We start from the raw sequence: 21841 nt of genomic DNA, 5'->3' as shown, positions 1-21841 counted from the left end.
TATGTAGTAATTTGCTAAGCCAAACAATTATTTTTCAGGCTGGTTTAAAAGCACCATCTACTGGTCCAGAAGGTAACCATAAGATAAGCCTTTCAAGGTAACCAACTACCACTTGCTTCACAATATTTTGGTAGTCATGAATCTACTCAATACTTTTTTTGTGTAACGTATCTCTTTGCTACATCTCATCTAACACTGTGTGTGAATGAAGAACAGAGCTAGTGCATAAGATTATATGATCACTAGATTTTGTGCGACAGATGACAGATTGGAGCTGCTCTGTAGCAGGGTGTCAACAATCTTCATGCTCAAGACTTAGTCAAAGAGGGGAGCTGGACCGTTCTCAAAGGACATGTTTGTTCGCTCATCACCTGCATCTGTGATGCGCACAGTAATATAACTCGCTACTGCACAATGTATGGTTGTGGTTGTATGGTCTGCACTGGTTGTTCACCAGTGCAACAACGGCTTTCCTTGGCAGCTCTTGTATAGTTCACTTTGCTGCCCACAATGGGGAAGGTGAATAAGCAGGTGTGAACCCCTGCTTCTTGGGAGAACTGGCAGCACTGTTTGCTGATAACATTGACTGAATGTGATGACAGTGTTTCATACATACCAGCAAAAGGAAAAGGCACAAGTTTAGAAGCAGTGAAGCGGAGTGCACAAAGTGCCATTGTACATGGATACCGACTTTTATATAATATACAGTGCAAGCTTTGCAGAATATATACAGCTGACAGAACAACAGTTTGCAACACTGAGAAACAGCCATACAGTGTGTGTCAGGTTCTGTTTGACAGTGCTAGTACTTGCTTCCTTTACGTAGCATTAGAAAGCTGTGCTTTTTCTGTGAAAAAGAAAAATGTGATAATTGCCATGTTTTTTTAAGAAAATCAGTCCTAAGTGCTCACAGCAGAGCGGTATACCACGTGTAGTGCATGCACTGCCATTCGTAGGTCAGCCTCATTGCAAGAGCACAAAGTTGTTCCTTACTGGCAGAGGAGAACGCCATCCTTGAGTGTTTCATAGAAGTTGTCCATGTCGCCTGAGGTGTTGATGTCCTGACCCGTGACATCCTTTACCCAGGCAAGCAGTTGACCCGCCAGCTCCGGGTCATACTTGGATTGGATCTGCATAATATATGTGCACAGAAGTGGAGTCTTGTACCTCGAAAAATAATAAAAATGCGATGCAGAAGACCAAACACAAAGTACGAGGCCAAATACAAACTTAAAACAACGCACATTGGCAGCCTTTACTGCGATAGAAAACCAAGCTTCAACTGATCAAGATTTTTACTTTCTATGCTTTGGCTGTCGGGGTGAATCTGCATTTGTTGGCCAGGTTTCTCTTCAGTTCAAGTAGCTTTTCCATGCACTAGCTGCACTTTGCAGTTCCACAATAGCATGTATAGAGGGCATTTGGATCGTAAAACTAGCAGCATGATTCTCACTTGCAGCTACATAAAGGAAGTGGCTACAATACACAGTTTAATTCTCTTCAGTTTCACAATTTATTCATGTCACACCTAAAAGCCCTCACGGGGAGGGTATTACATGGGGGGAGGGGGGGGGGGAATGCTACCATTAATAACGCTGTACATATTAGAAAGTGCAACAGCAATACATAGAGCAATAAAAAACAGCAATTAAAACATAAAACATATGAAAGCAAAGGATGAACAAAAGAACAATCAAAATATTATTACACATTTCTTTCACAGCAAAGTAAATCTTGGAATATCTTTGTGTAAGTTTCTGAGGCGATGTATAATGGCAAGTTGTTCCACTGAATGATCGTGTGTGGAATGAATGAGTTGGCATGAGAGGATGCATGGCACTTTACACATCTAACTTTGAAAGAATGATCACGTCGTGGAAAGATGACATGGGGTGACTGAAAGAAATTGTTGTGAAGGTATGGATGGTGATAAAGCTTATGGAATAGTGTTAAACGAGCGAGCTTGCGGCGATACGATAGGTCTTCCAGTTTGGCACGTTTTTTTTAGTTCCGAGATGCTTGTATAGGACGAGTTTATAACCAGTTGTATAATAATGTTTATGGTACATATATTTGCTATGTACAATGGCAACATGTAATGTGTTCTGTCACATTTAAGTGCCTGTATGCATAGGCGTAATTACCTGGGGGAAAGGGTACTTGCTGGTCGGTAAGTTGCTTATTACTGCAGGAGGCACTTATGTTGTACCTTTGCTTTGTAATCGAAATGTGCAGCACGACTAGACAAATAATACGACACACACACAGTGATACTTTCAACTACAGATCGGTAGAACGGCAATAAAAACTTACATTCACAGATACTCAATGTAATCAAAGCATACATGTGCAGGGCTATCTCGTGAAATCAAGAAACTGCATTTCTTTTTTCTAATATCGTCACAGAAGGCATGCTCATGCACAGAATTGTATTTGGGCTTTAGATGCCTTATCTTGTAATCTATTACTTTGGGCCCACTCCAAGATGAGAGTATTCTCAGAGTGAGACACAGCCACACTCTAGCACTGCATGCATAATGCCCTGAAAGCTTTTTTGTAGCATAATGATGCTCATTCAGCTCTCGACTAATGCGTTCACTTGCATGACAAGGGCATCGAGTAAACATTTTCAGTCCAATGATTTCACAAATTGCTCAAGTTTCTGCCTAAGACATGTGGTCATCTCTTGTCCACGTTGCCCAACCTGAAGCTATGTCCACTATGCCCTTTCTTTGTATCCTTTTCAGATTTCAACTCGTGCCAGTATCAGAAAAAAAAATGCTGTTTCTTAATTTGTCAAGGTAGACCTAGCTGTGTGTGCATTGTATATGTTTTGATTACAACGTGGACAAATGTAAGGTTCTGCTATATGAATACCTATGAAAGTGCATTGTTTATTATTTCAGTCTGGCTGATATACTGTGTACCTGCAAAAATAAAAATCTAGTTGAAAGCAGCTGTATGTATTCTTTTTTCTTAGTCTAGCCGATAAAGAGAGATATACATTCATTGTGCTAGAATAGCTGAGAGGTCGGCCTGGATCAAAGTTCTGTGCTGCTATACTGGGCACTGGGAAAGGTGAGTAAAACGAGAGAGAAGTGCTGATGACGGGGTCGAATACGGTGGTGAATGAACTTGAACAGTGAATACTTTTGAAAGTCTCAAATCTAGGCCATAGAAAGAAGTTGACGAGAGCCTTTAGAATATTGCGCCAATGACAATTGAGTCCCGGACAAGGTTCCAATAAAACTTTTTTTCAAACAAAGGTTGACTGATGAGTTTGGACAAATGCCACAGTGCTGTGGAATCCATTGAATTATTATACAATGGCCAGTTCTCTGGGTGAAATCAAAATTCTATCACATCTTGAGTAAGGAGAAAATAAGGTTCTCATTCATAAGGACAGAGTGAATCACTTGTAGCGCTGGTATCACGTCACCAAATACAGTCCAGACATTAGCAGATTCCATCAATATAGAACAGACTGCCTCACGGATGGCTACAATCTTGACCGCCATTGATGTAGTTTGGTGGTTGAGGCAGAAGTGCTTATCGATTGTCAGATTTGGTATTACAAATACCGCGGTGAAATAGTTGGCGACACAGACCCGTGAGTAATCTGGCCACTAACATACACTATAGGGAAGTTCACTTTTGCTTCAATTTCACCCAATTTTGTGCTGCAGGTACACTACTTTCAGGCGCTAGCGTAATGCTAGTGCTGCAATATACAATATATGTTTATAAAGGGTGTCCCACGTAACTTGAGCCAAACATTAAAAATGTATGTGAACACCATGTAGCTGGACAGAACCAAGGTAATATTTGCCGTCGCTTGGAGATAATTTCTTTCATTCAGCTTAATGAGATAATTAGCCTGAATTAATTAAGAAACTTCTTAAAAATTTTAATTCGATTAAAAGTGTCAATGAGAAAATTGTAGAGCAACACGAAAAGCTCCTGTTACAGCTGTCTGTTGCTCAACAATAATCATCATCATCATAAGCCTGGTTACGCCCACTGCAGGGCGAAGGCCTCTACCATACTAGCCCGGTCATGTACTAATTGTGGCCATGTTGTTCTTGCAAACTTCTTAATCTCATCCGCCCACCTAACTTTCTGCCGCCCCCTGCTACCCTTCCCTTGGAATCCAGTCCGTAACCCTAATGACCATCGGTTATCTTCCCTCCTCATTACATGTCCTGCCCATGCCACTTTCTTTTTCTTGATTTCAACTAAGATGTCATTAAGTCGCGTTTGTTCCCTCATCCAATCTCTCGTTGCATCGTCCTCAATTTAAGTAGAACCCTTTTCGTAAGCCTCCAGGTTTCTGCCCCATACGTGAGTACTGGTAATACACAGCTGTTATATACGTTTCTCTTGAGGAATAATGGCAACCTGCTGTTCATGATCTGAGAATGCCTGCCAAACGCACCCCAGCCCATTCTTATCCTTCCGATTATTTCCGTCTCATGATCCGGATCCGCCGTCACTACCTGCCCCAAGTAGGTGTATTCCCTTACGACTTCCAGTACCTCGCTGCCTATTGTAAATTGCTGTTCTCTTCCGAGACTGTTAAACATTAGTTTTCTGCAGATTAATCTTTAGACCCACCCTTCTGCTTTGCCTCTCCAGGTCAGTGAGCATGCATTGCAGTTGGTCCCCTGAGTTACTAAGCAAGGCAATATCATCAGCGAATCTCAAGTTACTAAGGCATTCTCCATAAACTCTTATTCCCAATTCTTCCCAATCCAGGTCTCTGAATACCTCCTGTAAACACGCTGTGAATAGCATTGGAGAGATCTTATATCCCTGCCTGACGCCTTTCTTTATTGGGATTTTGTTGCTTTCTTTATGGAGGACTACGGTGGCTGGGGAGCTGGTAAAGATATCTTTCAGTATTTGTACATATGGCTCGTCTACACCCTGATTCCGCAATGCCTCCATGACTGCTGAGGTATCGACTGAATCAAACGCTTTTGCGTAATCAATGAAAGCGATGTATACCATATAGCTATATATGTTGCTCAATACTTGCTGCTTATATACTAGTGCTTTTCCGAGCGTGAACGAAGCCCACAAATACAAAGTGCCCCGAGCAGCCAGTTGCGTGGCAATATTGCATGTATGTAGACTGTGCCCCCAAAGCAATCTGCTTTGGGCACGGCAATAGGTCGGCCAAGCAGAAGAGCGAGCCTCGGAGATCAGAACGGCCTCCAAGCACAAATGCAGAAGGCGCTTGGAACGATGAAGCCACAGTAACGTCAACATCATTTCGGCGCTGATGTGGCTGGCTAGTGGTGGCATGTGGCATTCTAGAACACTCTAGTGGTGGCCTGTGTTGTGGCATCGTGCAAGTGAGGATTCGCATCATGTCAAAGCTCGGACATAAACCAGGTGCTCAGCATAAAAGAAAAATTGGACATCACTCGTGCTATCGAACGTGGCACAAAGTCGGCGCTGGCACGTGAGCGGGATCTATCTTTGACTACGGTGTGTGGTATTTGGAATGCAAAGGAGAAGATGCTCGACAGTGCTGCTGGGACAACGAAAAGATGCCAGCTACGAGGTTCAACTTTTCAACGTTCGACTTTTCGCCATCATTGCCTCTGTTATTGCTGAAGTGTCGCCTAACGACAGTGACGAGGACGACACAGAAAGTGACAGCACGGGCGATTCAGGCCAGACAGTGGCAGAAGCTGCACATCATGCCAGCCTCATGCGGGTGTTTGTTGAGAAGAGGTGGCTGGCGGAAAAGCTGGCTTGCAGCTTAAGGGAGCTTGAGGCCGCTGTTGTCGCTGCTAGGCCACCGTGGTATCAAACGAAAATAAGACTTTTGTTGCTCAAAATGAATAAATACTGCATGTTTTTTGCCCTTTCATTGTACTCTCTCCGAGTTCAGTTTTTGACAGGTAAGTGGGCAATCTCACGCTATTTTGGTTAAGCAGTACAACCATCTATAGACGGATGCAACTTCAGAAAAAAGGGGGCATTTACTCCTCCGAGGCGGAGGCGCACGAGCACCCAACAATGGGCGCGCACTCTGGACTAACGTCATCAGCCGGACGGCCGATGAGCTCGCCGACGAAGAAGATGGCCGCCCGCGCTTTGAACTGGGTGAGGTCACGTTAGCTGTATGTTTCAGCCCCTCGTCAGAGTGAATTCCAGAACTTTTTGTGATGGTCTGTCATGCCGGAAATATTACTACGAGCTTACGATACGGCATTTGTGCTGCGTGCGTTTATTCTGAGCCGTGATCCGGCGAAGGAACATTGCAGCAAGCATCGCTGGCGCTGCGCTACGCTTTGCCTGAAAACAGGATCCCGCGGTGACTGCTACGAACACACATCCTGCATGTTTGTTCCATGTTTTATTTCACTCCTGAGTGAAGTTACAACGAGAAAAGTTTTACAATGACTGGTGCCTACTGTTAGCGGCGGGTGTGTTCATGTACTGTGTCGCTGCGTTTTTCGTCAGACGGGGTTAAGCGATGGAGCGAAGCCATTCTCAGGAGAAATCGGAAAAGTGGGCGCGCATGAAACAAACCTACGAGTGTCTCAACAGAAAATATTTGCAGAAGAAGCCTTCAACGTAAAGATTTGTCACCGTCAACTTAGCGTGAACGATCATTGTCAGCAGTGAGATAGCCGAGCGTCTAGCAACGGTGTTCGAGCGTTGTGTAGCACCGTCGATTGATTGCTGTCCACCAGTGCTCACTACACACGCAAGCTGTAGAATGCGTGCTGTGAAACAGTGAAAACACAAAAAAATATAAATTTTATGCTATTTAAAACCAAGAGTATTTATTCAAAACGATGAATGAAGCATTCTTGTGCCTTCCTGCCTCGACCGTATTCTCTCCCCGGGTTTGTAATCGTTGCGATAAATGCATTGTTTTATATAAGTACTTTTTCAATAGCAACTGATTCATTTAAGCTTGAAAAATGATTAATAGATACGCCGTGTAGATGTAAACAAGCGCAAAAGCCATGCAGAGCTGCTCATTCGACTTTTGTCACTTGCAATGAAGCTAAAGAGCAGACAACGGGCAGCGTTGTAGAAGGCACGGGGTTATTTTCCTGTCGCTACACTCTTAGGCAAAGTTACACCCTTTGGCTTGCCCCTTCTACCACACAACAGTACTCGTTATCTGCATTGATGTGTTTCCTTTCTTTAACGCTGCGAGCCCGGAACTTTCCAGTAATGAACGGCACGCGCATTATCAGAAGGGGCACTCGAAGGGGTGTAAACTGTTCTATGCTGATAACGCATGTGCCATTCGTTACTGGAAAGCTCCGGGCTCACAACGTTAAAGAAAGGAAACGCATCAACGCAGATAACGATTATTGTTGTGTGGCAGAAGGGGCAAGCCAAAGGGTGTAACTTTGCCTAAGGGTGTATCTGGCATGTGCTGTAGCACATGAGAGCTCTACTAAACCAGTCATCAAAACACAAAAGTCTTTATTTATACCGAGAATTACGCGTTTCAGGAGCACGATTTTTCGAGCGGGACTATTTTAGTCACAGAGGCAATCGGCTATCGCGCTTCGGTCGTCTGGGCGGGGCCTCCCCTTTTTTCTAAAGTTCCCGAACATTTTGCTGCGAGAGTTCTAAAAAAAATCTTGCGCTCACTGCTGCACTGTTCTTGCTCAAATTTTGCAGAACGATCACATTCTGGCGTCGACTTCGTTGAGTATAACACTTGGCACAGTTAATTGCCTGCTTTTTAAAAAAAGAATGCTAATTTTCCTGTGCTTGTGGGAATGCGAGCTGCTGCTACGACGGCGCAAGCGTAAACTTGTGTCACCACCTTTCGTCATCTGCAGTAAGCAGCGTTTCAGGGAAGGCAGTCGTGTTTCTCGCAGCTGACGGTAAGCAGCGACACAAATTTATGCTTGCGACGTCGCTACAGTAGCTCTCATTACCACAAACACAGGCAAATTTGCATTTTTTTTTCTTAAAGACCAGGCAATTAACTATTTGAAGTGTTATACTAAACGAGGTCGACACCAAAATAGGATCGTTCTGCAAAATTTGAGCAAGAACAGTGCAGCGGTGAGCAGAAAATCTTTTTAAGAACGTGCGCAGCTAAGTATTCAGGGCCCTGTACTTTTTCCCAGCTCTAGCCAACTACGGTTTAACGAGGTTTCACTGTAGTAAGTGAATATTTACAGTGGGGCCTTCTACTCCAGTCGCTGCTGCGTATGGCATGGCCGCATGAGCCATGTCTTGAATGCAATCTGCGATGCGGACAGTGTAGGCGTCTGCGCACTGAAGGCCGATAGTGTCGTGTGCGCTAACGCAGCCACACCCTTGCACTTCACGCGTGTTCACGAAGTGAAATGTCACTAACTTTTTCTTTTCTATTCACCTTGCGCTTTGTTGTATGTACAGAACCCAAATTTTTAAAATTCTTTTTCGAATTTATATTCGCCTGCAGTATTTCTTTTTATGTATGCATGAGCCACCACTCAGATATTTGGTTGTTCCTAGGCACTGTGAATGATTCATTGACTGATTATTTCTTTTTTGCATTGGGTCTATGGGGAATGCTCATTCATTGCTCAACATATCCGCGAATTCGTCTTAGCGGGAGTCAGTTGTATTTTTACTGTGCGCTATTTAAGAATACAATGCTGAATTGCAGTGCGTAAGTGGGGTTCCGGCAGCACGTCTTTTATTGACATATGCTTCACCGTTACGTAGCGTCCCGCCTATGCTCCTTGCCCTGTGTAAACAAACGTGTATTAATTAGTAAGCCTTCTGGCTTGGTCGTTTCCCAAAGGCGGAGCCGGCACAGCTCGGCGTCGTGAACTCAGCCGCCAAGCGCGACCGGCTGCTGGGCACCGACGCATTGCCTCCCGACATCGACTTGGGTGCGCCGCGGCGACGTTTCCTTATAAGGCGTAGATACGCGGGCCCCTCTCGCCGATGGCGTCGGACACGCAATCCAGCCGAGAATGCTGCCGATACGAGAGAGGATGCGCGCCCGCTGCGCCTGTTTTCGCTTCCTCCCTCCCGCCAAGATTAAAGGCACGGGGAAAAAAAAAAAAATGTGTGCAGAGACGAGCGCGCGGGGGTTGCCGAGGGCTGGTTGGGCGGGTATTTCGCTGGGGTCTGCTTTTCCTTATAGATCGCTCGGTAGTGCGTCGTTTCCCGCACGGCTAGCGCCGTACCCGTGTCTGCCCCTCTGGCAGCATTGCAGAGCAAATGCGCACGCATTGTAATCCGGTTATCGTGGGATTCCCCATTGCGTCTCGTGTTTGCAACACTTATCTCTCTCTCGATGCTCGTCCGTCGTATCGGCGGCTTCGATGACGATCGAGGGGAGGGAAATGATGCCAGTACAGATAACGGTACAGCTAGCGCTGGTTCGACCATCTCCTCCTCGATAATACTCCTTATGACTCCCGTGTTACCGATCGCGATGAAGTGGATTAATCGCTCGTAATGAATCAATCAAGCCCAATTGGGCAACTTTGTGTGGTAATTACTCCACGTACTGGAGCCCGGAAAGGCATTCAGGAGAAATCAGTTGTGCGAGACCACACAATTCAATGCTTAACATTCGACACTTAGGGCGCACGGGCGTCTTTGCACTTCGCTCTCATAAAAATGCGGCCATTGCAGACGGGAATCGAACCTGCGACCTCGCGCGTAAAAATAATGCTAATCTCAAGACACACCTTGAGCAACTGACGATATATGTCTGCCGAGGGACAGTGTCAGTTCTTTTTAATGCGTTAACAAGAGGAGTCTCAATGCGGGGAAAAAAGTGTTTCTGTGCGTGGGCATATAGGGTGTCCCACACAACTTGAGCGAAGAATTTAAAAATGAAAGGCGCGTCGGAAGCGAATTGAACCGAACGCATACTATTCGCAATAGCTTACAGTAACTTGGACATTTTTTTGTTTTCCCCATAACTTAACAAGTTTAATTACCTACCTTTTTTAATTATTGACTGAAGACCCCAAGTATGATAGGCAGATTTGTAGAGCACCTTCATAAACCACTGATCGAGTTGTTTCCTTTACGATACGTCTCGCGTAGTGCTTTTTTCCGGGTTGCAAAGAAAGCCCGCGAAATATGAAAAAAACCACGTGACGGAGCGCTTGCGCAGTGGTATCGTGCGTAAGCGGCCGATTTCATGATGTCGTTTGATGGATTGATTCAAGCTTTTATTAGAAGGGATGGCCCGTGGCCTAAGATAGAGGTAAGGGATCAGGTGAAAGGAAGGATGACTGCCTCCTTCGCAAAGGACAGCAAAGCGTTAATTCTTCTGGTGGCATCTGCTTTTACGGTGCGACCAAGTCTTCGTACGATGCCACCTTTAGAGGTAGGGTGTGCTTGTCCCTGAGGGTGGCTGTGGCAGGACAGGACCAGATCAGGTGTTTGAGATCGACGTTGACCGCAGGGCAGTTGGGGCATTGCAATCGTGTTCCTCTCCACTTGCTCAGAACATCCGGCGTAATAGATGCCTTAGCTCTTGCTTTGTGGATGAGAACCTGGGCTGTTCTGGGAGGGCGGGAGGGAATGGGAGGAAGGATGCTAGGAATAGGCGACTAATCGCGCCAAGTGCTATACTAAACGAAGTCGACAACAAAATGCGATCGTTCTGCAAAATTTGAGCAAGAACAGTGCAGCTGTGAGTGCAAAAACTTTTTTTGAACACGCGCAACCATATATTCAGGACCCTGTACACACACACACACACAGCCGACGGTCTGGAGCAGACCACCGTCAGTTGTGCTTCGCTTCTCGAAGAGGCAGGACGTTTTCCGAGTGAGCTCGTGAACATTTGTAATGTGGTGAACGCGCTTTAAATCATGGATCCAGTTGCGCGACGTAATGCATGCTAACGCATTTCTCTGGTATTCAGCCGCTAAATCTGTACTGAATTTTCTGTTTTTGACGGGGTCCGCAATATATCGTAGACTTGTCCGAGTGTGTGTGTGTGTGTGTGTGTGTGTGTGTGTGTGTGTGTGTGTGTGTGTGTGTGTGTGTGTACACACAAACACACCGTGCACACTATCTTCTGACTTAGCGTTACGTATCCTCTGGTGCCCCTGCTGTGTGCACGTATTGGCCTCGAGCTCCACCACTGGAAAAGCTGGCGCCACCGTCGGCGTGACGTGCTAGGAGGGATCACGTGGACATAGCGGCCGCGTCGGCTGCTTCGGGCGCGCCGAAGCGAGCTGAAAACGAGCTTAAATTCCCTCGTACGCTGCGGTTTTCATTTAGTGGCGAAATTTTCCCGCTTCGAGTGTCTCCTTTACAACGCTTGAAAGCACTACAATAGGTAGTGGCTGCCTTTGAAGGCGCGCGACATGGTAGGCTACTGCTCGGTGCCGCAGGGCCGGACGCACGTAACTGAGGCCGGTGTCAGCCTTATTCGCACGTAGCCGCAGGACAAGCTGGGTGAAGCTTGGCTCGCGAAACATAAAACCGGTAAACAGTCATCGGCTACAACTCGGGTATGCAGCAAGCCAAGACGCGAGGAAGATTTCTGCTACGGCGCCCGGTCCGCGACGTTCTGAAAACGCGCACTGAGACGCTCGCGCGGGTCCACTGCCCGACTAATGTCATGACGGTTTAGTCTATGAACTTGTGATATTATAGATACTGGCAAGTTCAGTGGAGTGGAAAGGCAGCGGTAAGAAGCACATTTAAAGAAAGCATGGCATATGGTCATGTTTGTGTTATGAATTATAGCACTGGATTACAAAAAAGGAGCATCGAGAAATTGCGCGCTGAGAACGCCGATAAACATACAGTGCGACGCAACTCGAGAAATAGTATTGAAAGGTCAAAGAATTTAGAAGAAAAAAAAGATTGAATCGTCGCGACGGCACATCACAGTCCCGTAGGCGTCAAGTCTCTACAATGAAATTATTTTTGAACAGCTTTGATAGCGCCCACGCAACAATGGTTGCTTGTATACTGTCAAATGCTCATATTCTGCGGCCTTAAGCTCATGGCACGGTGCGAAAACGCGCGCGCGGAGAAAGCGAAACAGTGCGCGGACAAGCATGCAGACGCGCAGTCGGTCGCGGCGAATCTGCGCGATCGCTGCATTGAGGCTTCATTCTATTCAATCACCTATATATGCAATCACCTATATATATGTTCTTCGTTTCAATAAAAATTTAGTTGAGAGTTAGCGCTCGTCTTGTCTGCTGCTTTCTGTGTCCGTGTTTCACTTCGCGCTAGAAGCCAAAATCATGTTCATTCTATTACGCTCCATTTAGTTATACAAACACTATAAGAACATATTTCACATAGTTTGCTCTAAGCGTTTACCTACCTTTCACGCAAGAAGCCGGTTCGGGAGACTCCATCGCGGCGACCGCGCGCAGTGGCGTTCACTGTACGTATTCGGTAAAGAGATCGCGGCTGTAAACGATTGTGTGCTTTCAGTTTGCCAAAGATTATTATTTAGACAGTAAGAAACTTCTCTCGTTTCGGAAGTACTCACAGAAATGTCCGGGAGAGCTCGCACGTGGTGTTTTCAGTGAGCGCTGACAGCAAAACCTATGAGGAGCGCGCCACGTGATCCCTCATACTACGCCAGCGAGGCGCTTCCGATAGAGGGCGACTCCGTAACTCCTCGCCGCCAATAGCCGCCTTTTAACATCTCTGACGGTTTAACCTTTAACAAATGCGAGCCGTTTGGAAGGAACATCAGATACCTGGAAAGACAGTGCGTTAAGCTCGCACCTTCAGTGCCCACCAACCATAAATCACCATTGCATGGATGAGAATGTCCAAAGTCAATTCCTAGAAATTTGTTAAGCAGTGTTGCATTTGGAGACGATCCCACCGCTGTCAACCAGTTGCAGGAGTTGAGGAGGACTATGAGATGAAAACTGGAGGTTTATTTCCATTATTTACAATGAGAGTAACAAGAAATTAACAGTCATAAAAGTCATTAAGGGCCGGCAGCAACTCGGACGCTGCGGCCCGTGGCAAGAAGCTCGAAAGAGATGAATCAAGGAATGTTCCCTTGCTGCTCCCGGTCTCTGGCTTTTAAGCCCTTCGGTGTCTCGAAGTCACGTCACGTTCGGCCAATCGCCGAGCCCGCTCAGGTGACGCCATTTTCTTCCAATCGGCGAGCCCGCTCAGGTGTCGTCATTTTCGGCCAATGGTAGGCGCCCGTGCGATTGTGTCACACCCGGCGGAGAGGGTCGCTCCTTGGTCCCCAATTGTCCGAGTGCTTACTTCTCTCTGCGGTCTTGCCTTCCCGGTCTGCAACTACCGTGACAAAGGCGGACGGGGGGATTGCTGCCAGGGCTTCACGGTGCATTACACCCGTCTTGCTTCTTGGACCCACGTTACCTGGAACAGTGCCAGGCTCTCGCTTCACTTTCGGGAAGAAGCAGTGAATAGCTCCAGATGCGGCGTACGAGGTGGGGGACGCCAACTTGCTTGCACATGCCGCGCCTCGGGAATGTGGTATACGTGCTTCTGCGCTCCTTAACTAGCTGTGGCGCGATTCGATGTGGTCTGGTGAACTTGAAGGAGGCTCAGGAAAAGGTCCCGTATCTAACAGCAGGCACAATTTCATTTTGGGGCAGACAAATTCTGATCATGGAGCAATATGCAGTACATATATGTTATTAATGGAGAAGTCTGGAGCAAGAAATTTTTAATTTAGAGCACTTATATGAAGTTGCGGTAACAGTTGCGAAGCCTTGCATTTTGCGGCATTAAAGAAGTGTTGCAGAGAAGCCTAAAAACAAACAACAATGGGAAAGCAATTATATGGACTCTACAGGCGCATTTCTGCCGTCGGCGTCGCCGTGAGGTTCCGCATAAAGCACAAGGGCGATAAAATCGTCGCCGTATGTGCGAGGGTGTGTCGGCGATCGCGGCTCAATCTGGCGCGCGCGAAGGAAGAAAGCGGACAACAAACGCGCCGTCGAACCCTTCGGGTGTTCCTCCCATACCCAACCCTTTCCTCTTGGGAGTCTGCGCTGCTCAACACAAGCCGGCAGGAGCAGCAACGGCTGATCCAGCAGGCTCGCGAAGTCGCGCATGGCAATGGAGCCCTGCACTGAGGGCCCCACTTATTGAGGAAAATTTCCTACTTATTTTGCCAAATAAATGTTTATTATCTCTTCCGTCGCGCGAAAGGCCGTCGGGGGATGGGAGGGAGGGAAGGAGTGGGGGCGGCGTTGTCCTCCGGCAGCAAATGGGCATTTCGCGACAGGGCGAAAGGGGAACTGACGATCGTGGCTCATAGCGGGTCTGGGAGGGAGTTGGGGGGGGGGGGGGGAAGCTGCACCTTCGACTCCGCCAACGTGTGCATACTTAGTACAGTCTCGCGCGCCTTTTCTTGAAAGGGATCTGCAGACGGCTCAAACCTTTGTGCGCGCTGTGTCCTCGCCGCTATAGCGTTGAAGCGATAGATCACACCAAGGTCACTTCGTTTGCTGCCGCGCTTAATCGCACCAGCGTGTTGACGACGCGTGTCCGTGCTCATTGAGTGTGACGTGTTCATACTTGCTTCTGCGCGTAACAACCATCCTTGTTAGTTCTATGAAACATTTGCTTACTAATTGAGTTGCGAATGTTTCAAAGTTCATACGGTCGATAAAAACACTATCCTTACTTCGTATAGCTGTCTACTAATCTGCTATCGCAATCTATGCTTCGCTTTTCGGGCGAATGTGACATCTTTTCGTTCTGTTCTCGAATTCAATTTTGGTGAAGCGACTGGAGGTACTTTCCGGTAGATGCAAACGAACGTAAGTGGTTCGTTCACTGAGCACGTGCTGGTGGGGGAGTTGGTTATGTAGAAACACGTTTCTAGGTAATCTATATCAGCGCTAATTACTTCAAACAGAAGTTCTACTAAGTGACAGACTTCGCTTTGCCAGCACTCACGAGAAGCAGAGCAACACGTGAGGATCACATTAGAGGGAAAGTTTTTCTCTCACACACACACACATTAAGGGGACTGATAACCAATTTGCATGGTACCGATTTTTTAGTGCAATGGAAAGCTTACCGGTCAGAGTGTAATCGCGGAATGGTAACGCGGAAAATGCCGTGGAATATTTTTCATCAGAATTTTTCGATCTCCAGTAAGGATGTAGTCGTTCACTGGAAGCATGCTGAAAACGATGATAAGTGAGCGCGATAGCGCTTATACGCCGGCATGAGTGGGAGGCACACGACAAGTGTGGCCGTGCTGTAAAAAAAGTATGATTTTGTTTATAAAGTCGATGTTCCTGCGATTCGCTTTCCGAATTATTAAATTATTTCTGCGATAATAGCTACGTGTTTTCGTGGTGTCCTGTCCAACTCACGCGGTATTTAACCAGTGAAAACGAAACCAGACGGATCGAAAACGAAACGACGCCTTTACACGTGATACGGAGTTCAGGGCGTTGCCGTAGCCACTGTTAAAATGGCGTCTGGCACCACGTGCGGAATGGATTTCATCCGACCATCTTCGTCGAAATGAGGCGTGACTTCTGCGATGGTTGGCGTCCCGCACCACGTGCAGAAAGAACTTTCTCTCACCCGACCTCCTTCCACCGGGCCTCGTCGAAATGAAGCGTAACTTCCTAATTCGCCATGACCATTTCGAGTGCCTGCCGGTCTGGCGGACGCTCCGCAGTGTACAGGCCTCTTTTTTGTGCGTGCGTGCGTGCGTGCGTGTGTGTGTGCACGCGTGTGTGTGCGTGCGTGCGAGTTTAGAAAGACCCTTTCCTCGAACAAACTACAGGAGAACTTCCACGAACCCGCAACGCGCAGAAGAGACGGACAGGCGTCTACGATTCCAGGAGGCGGGACGACCTCCTCCTTGCAGCAGACTCGGTATAAACGGAGGAGGAGGGGCCCTCTTTCTGTGCCGGTCATGTGACGTCGACGGAAGTAAGATCCCGCCCACGAATGTAGAAAGCCTATTTAAGGGGCTCCGAAATGTACTTTCACCAATCACCACTTATCCTAGCCAGCTTAGTGACACTATATTTTTCGAGCCTACTGATGCAAATGAAGTTTATAACGTGTACATGGGAATTAGTAACAGCAAAGCCTTAGATATCAACAGTATGCAGATGAAACCATTGAAATATGTGCTACCCATAATTTGTCCCTTGATTTCACACATCTACAATCTTCCATTTGAGTGCGGGGTTTTTCCCAACGCAATGAAAACTGCAAAAGTGTCTCATTTTTAAAGGGGGCGACCAAAACGTACCAACAAATTATAGACCGATTTCAGTACTCCCTGTGTTTTCCAAAGGTCTGGAAAAAGTCATTTTTTCAAGAATAAGTAAGTTTTTTGACAAACAAAGTAATATCTGAGTCACAATTTGGTTTCAGAACTGGTAAATCTACAGAAACAGCGTTATTAACAATGAATGAAAAAATTTTAAATAATATTAATAAGAATTTGTATACGGTGGGCTTTTTCCTTGATTTTAGTAAAGCTTTTGACTGCTTAAATCACACGATTCTTGTTAACAAACTTAAAATGTACGGAATCCGTGGTAGACCACTCACATTGCTTGAAGGATATCTCCAAAACAGAAGCCAGTCGGTGTCTTTAGATAATGAACTTTCATCTCTTTTGCCTATCAGTTGTGGTGTCCCACAAGGGAGCATATTGGGACCCCTTTTCTTCAATACGTACATAAATGATATTGTAAGCATAGATCCTTCCATTGATTTTGTAATATACGCGGATGATAGCACACTACTTCTTTCAGGCCCTAACCTTAATGATTTAATGGTGAAATGTAATGACCTGATTAAATTGTCTAGGTGGTCAAGGATGAATAAATTAAGAATTAATCCTACAAAGTCCAGGGCTATGATATTTCGCGCAAGAAACAAACCGATAGTACCGCATTGCAAGCTTCACTTTGAAGATCACCAGCACAAAATACTTGGAGTACATTTTTCCTGCTATTTAAACTCGGATGCCCATACTGACTTTGTCTGCAAGAAACTCTCTTCCGTCTGTGGGGTCACATCGCGATGTCGTGAAACGTTACCTTTAAAATGTAAATTACAAGTTTATTACGCACTTTTCTTTTCTCACCTTAACTACTGCAATTTAGTATGGGCCACAATGACCAAAACTAACATAAATAAGGTTCTCGTACTGCAAAAGAAAAGTGTTCGAATAATCGCCAATATTGATAATACAACTACCTCCAAATATGCTTTTGAAACACATAACAATGTCCGGGTCAACCATTTGTTAAGTTGTTATAAAAGATGTATTTTTCGACGGCATCCATTGCCGATTTTTATTCGAGTCTGGCATCTTTGGACGTGCATCATGCTAACATACACACAAGAACTATTAATACTTGGAATATACCACGTTTTCGTACTAACTATAAATTACAAATGTTGTCCTACAACCTGCCCCATGTTCTAAACACATATAAACATAATAGGATACACTAAAGCTGAGCTGCGGAAATATTTTGTTGAAATGTGATTTTATGTTCTTTACGTTTTGCTTGATTATTCCTATTTTATTCTGAACATTTGTATGACCATTTGAGCGTCTCTATTTTCGATTTTATTGTTTTATTTTTTTTTGCAATACATCGTTACACTCTGTATGTATAACTGGTGAATGTTTTCTCTTCATTGACTATAACTATTGTATGTGTGTCTGATTTCTGTACCACTCGTGTGCTACTGCTTGTAGGGGTTTTCTGGACATAGTCAAGCTGCTCATGCAGCTTTTTGCCAGAAAACCCTCCAGTTGAACCTGGAAAATAAACTTACTTTTGATCACTTCATGCTCTTCTCATTTTCTTTCATCTACCTTTGAATAAACCGTGCAAGTTTCCCACTAGAAATCGTGTCGTCCTGGCTTGATCGCCATGGTCTACCGGATGCCTGCAGCCCGCCGACAACGCCACGCTGCCCAATAAGTAACGTCGGTCGAGCTTCAATAGGCAGGCGTCGCTACAACTCGGGAGCAGTACGATACGCTACCCTGGAGCACGCAACACCACGCGTGGGTTTTTGCTTTCCGAAGCTTAGAAAATGTGCGTGTATCTAATAATATACCAACTGCAATCTTAAGCAATAATTATGATGTACTTAACAGTCGACTTACGTACAGTGATCTCACAGAATACATCCGGAGTATTAAGATTTCACCGCCAGGTCTCGCCACTTACTAGTTTCTCACACTTTCTTTGCCAATTTAAAGTTATCATTTCTACTGAAATCATGGTCATTTCTTTTCCATCAACGTCTCGCAACACACCAGTGGTCAGCCTTAAGTGATTGGGTGTTAAAGTAAGCCACAGGTGGCGACATTCTCCTCCTCCTCGCCCTTTTTGATGGCGGCGATCGCGCTGCGCAGCACCGAGCGCGATATCGGGATTCGCGATGACCGCGAACGCAGGGCTGCGACAGCGGGCTTGTTTCCACGGGAACGACGCCAGCACAACCACGCGACTTCGTTCCACCAACAAGGAGGCACGGATAAGCCCCTGACTTCATCGCCTGCCCTCGATCGCCGGCTCGGGTAACACTGTCGCTTCCTTAAGGGTGCATAACCTTGTGCGGCTATCCGCGCGAGCTGGCGAGCAGAATACATTTACTTCACACATCCTCGGAGATTAACGACACAACGCCGTGCACCACAGAGAAACATACCTACGTTTCTTTATGCCTGCACCACGCCGGCGATTTTTCGCGACGGTGGCACGCATAGTTTTCAAGATGCAAACCAACTCCCTATTGACCATTTTGTAGCATACGTTCGCTGACACCTGCCGAAGCCGAAGTCGTCAAAGCTACTCTGGCGCAGCGTGGCGCAATTTGGCGCGTCAACTTGCGTGAGTATCAAAACAGCGCAATCTGTCATCAATGAACGTTCGGGTTAAGCGCCTTCTCCTAAAAATTTCTCCCCATTCCTTCGCTTTCGCAGCTTTGCGCTACCCATAACCCTTTGCCGAACGTCTGGCACAGATTTGAACTTGTTTCATTTTGGGGCTGGCATTTTCGTGCGTCCTACAGGGCGAACGAACGAGATTGGTGGCATGTACGTGCCACTCACGATCGCTGGCTATGCGGATACACGCTTGATGGTATACATATATGCTAAAGCGTTGGTCTCGCGGCATCGGGTCTACATCGCGGAGAGGCCACAGCGACCGAGAGGCACGGAGACTTGGAACAGCCGGTATCACGAGATGCAAACGGCGTATCGGCGAACGTACAACCAGCTGCACCAGCATAGACGATGATGTGAAGGCCTACACCGGGCCGACATTCAATTCGGAATATACCATCGCGGTAGGAAACTATACGCCGCGTCTCGTTTAGTTTTACCAGAATAGCGCATCTTTCAAAGTTACCGCCATAACATTAGATTGATTTAAGGATGGTGTGGTGTCATACTGAAACTGCTTTTTGCCAGCACATATCTAATTCCGCCATCACCAAATAAATACACCCCTGACAAGAATAATAAATACACTGTACCTATATCTGACTCTTGCAATATACTTGGGCACGCACCTGCTCAAGACTTGTCTTAGCCGAATCATGTAATCCATACAATCAATTCCGGGAACAAAGTTCTTGGACATATCTCCGCCGTATGACACCGTATTCTGTCGAATTGGTTGCCTATAAGGCCCTAGTACGAGCAGAACTTGGATATGAGTGAGCTATATACATTTGAAATGCACACCAAACTCATCTCACCAAAACTCTCGAATCCGTCACGAACCGTGCTGCCATAGGTTCGTTCTCTCGGATTATTCGTATACCACACTATAGTGTCTCCTCGCTAAAATGCAAGCCACAGCTTTTATGCTCTTGCCTGTCGTCAAATTTCACATCTCTGTCACAGCTCATTAATTTATTTATTCATTTATTTATTTCATTTGACGTGGGAGCCGGCTGATTCAACAAGCACGTCGCACTGGAATGACCTTCCGAGGCAAACTGCACTGATCGGCGATGCAGCGCGGTTCAAATCTGCCACCGAGTTTGGTTAGCCATCCTTCGCAACCTGCCAACCCGCCAAGTAATGCCCTGGTGGGGCTCCCCTCGGGCCCGCCCGGCTCCTCCGAGGCCGCCTCGACGTCGCGCCGGGGCCTCGAACGCGTGCCCGACCACGGCGCCGGACGAATCGCGTGTCGCGGCAAGGAACGAGGTAACCGATGCTTGACAAAATGGGCGTCGAGAAACAGCGATTAGATGCTGCCGTGAGGTTGGGAAAATTTCAGGTCTTGCAGCGAACATTGCAGAAACGCCGGTGACGACGAAGGCCGCGGGTGAATGAAAGAACGAGCTCGGCTACGCGCTCTCTCGGAGCACCGGTTCGCGACCGGCGTGAACGACGCACTTCGAGAAGGGCGCGCGCGCAGAAAGCGCACCACGACCGGCTGACCACCGCAAGGCGAGTGGTCAGCCGGTGCAGTGTTTTCAGCGGGTTGCTTCGACGGTTCCGCTGTTGAGAATGATGTCACCACTTAGATTCCTGGCCGCCGCATTGTCTGAAATTTGGCCGCGACGGAACGAAACAGTGATTCGGCGAACAGTTAAGGGCATCTCGCCACGCGGTCGACCCATTGCTCGACGCTGGTACGAGGTGAAGCACGCATGCACGAGGTGAAGCAAGGAGCGCGGCGGAAAACTAGAAGTGAAGTTCTCGGGCTTTGCATTAGGCACGGTAGCGCTAACTTGACGACACACGATCAAAAGAACCAGGCGGGTATTCAACGGCAAGGCGCTATGAGCACGAGGTCGCGCGTTCGAACCCAACCGTGGCGGTACGCATAAAGAATGCCGCGTATTTGGGGCAGCCCTCGAAGCAGCACATCGTTTCTCAAATGCATATAGCTTTGAGACGTACAACGTACTATATACCCGTACAAGTGTATGTGAATTATACAGTCTGATCATTCTTAAGTTTTATGGGATTTCCTTTTTTTAATCCCCTGTTGGAAATAATGTAATTCCAGTCCTTGAGCTGAATTGTTCACAGAGGCGGACATCACTTGCACGAAAATTTGACACACATATTCAACTAGTTGGCAAAAACTGGCTAATTAACTTAATATTTACGTTACGGCACACATTGCAATTAACGAATTGTAGCCGATGAGCTTTTCCCAAAGCGTGGGACGAAATGCATATGAGAAGTTATGCTGGAGCACAAAAGTTAAAAAAGTAAGAGGACCAACAGTGCACGCCGAGTTTTGTGGCGCACATCTCGAAGCTGGTGTCATTCTGAAAATTCATTCCAAGTGGATGACAAACTCGCCGGCCACAATTTGTAAACTGCGACATGTGCCGTAAAGTAAATAATTAAGAAGTTTGCGAATTTCTGTTAATTGGCTGAATACATGTTTCCAATTTATCGCGCATGTCCGCCTAAATAATGCCCACCAATCTTATAAGGACAAAGTCCAGTGTCTCACATGCCAGGCATGCGCGCGTGCGACTGGCGCACCGAAAGCAATTGAAGGTGTTGCGACAGTGCGGGCTTTCGGTCTCCGACGGCCGCCGCCGTCTGCGAATCCATCGTTTCGAGAGCCTCTGGCTCGACGAGGGCTCGCGGATACGCTGCCTTCGTGTTCTCAGCGCAAGTGCAAGGGAAGCATTTCGGTGCCGCACAAGCGGGCAGCTCTCTCACGCGACTCCGCAAAACGCGAGGGCTGCTTCGCACCACTGAATCCGGAGAGAGAGAGAGGAGCGTCCTTGAGACGTCTGATTTGTGCATCGAGTCTCGGCGGAGGAGCGTTCTGTCGGCCGCGCATCCGCGAGGTGAGTCACGGCCGCATTCTCCGCCGCTCGCCCCCGCGCGCCTGGACGGGTGTCGCCGAGCTGCGAACGA

The 21841-nt window shown here is 46.9% G+C and overlaps 1 protein-coding gene across 1 annotated transcript in view; it reads right to left on the bottom strand.

Moving 5' to 3' along the window:
* Positions 1-21841, bottom strand: part of Chd64 (calponin 3) — an 86086-nt gene that overhangs the window by 12128 nt on the left and 52117 nt on the right. Inside the window, exon 2 of the mRNA XM_065434536.2 lies at positions 994-1130. Coding sequence (XP_065290608.1) covers positions 994-1130 — 137 coding nt within the window. The remainder of the gene's footprint in view (positions 1-993; positions 1131-21841) is intronic.

This window comes from Dermacentor albipictus, chromosome 5 (genome assembly GCF_038994185.2).
Source record: "Dermacentor albipictus isolate Rhodes 1998 colony chromosome 5, USDA_Dalb.pri_finalv2, whole genome shotgun sequence".
NCBI lineage: Eukaryota > Metazoa > Arthropoda > Arachnida > Ixodida > Ixodidae > Dermacentor > Dermacentor albipictus.
The sequence above is the reverse complement of the archived record's forward strand: the minus strand, read 5'-3'. Positions and strand labels throughout refer to the sequence as shown.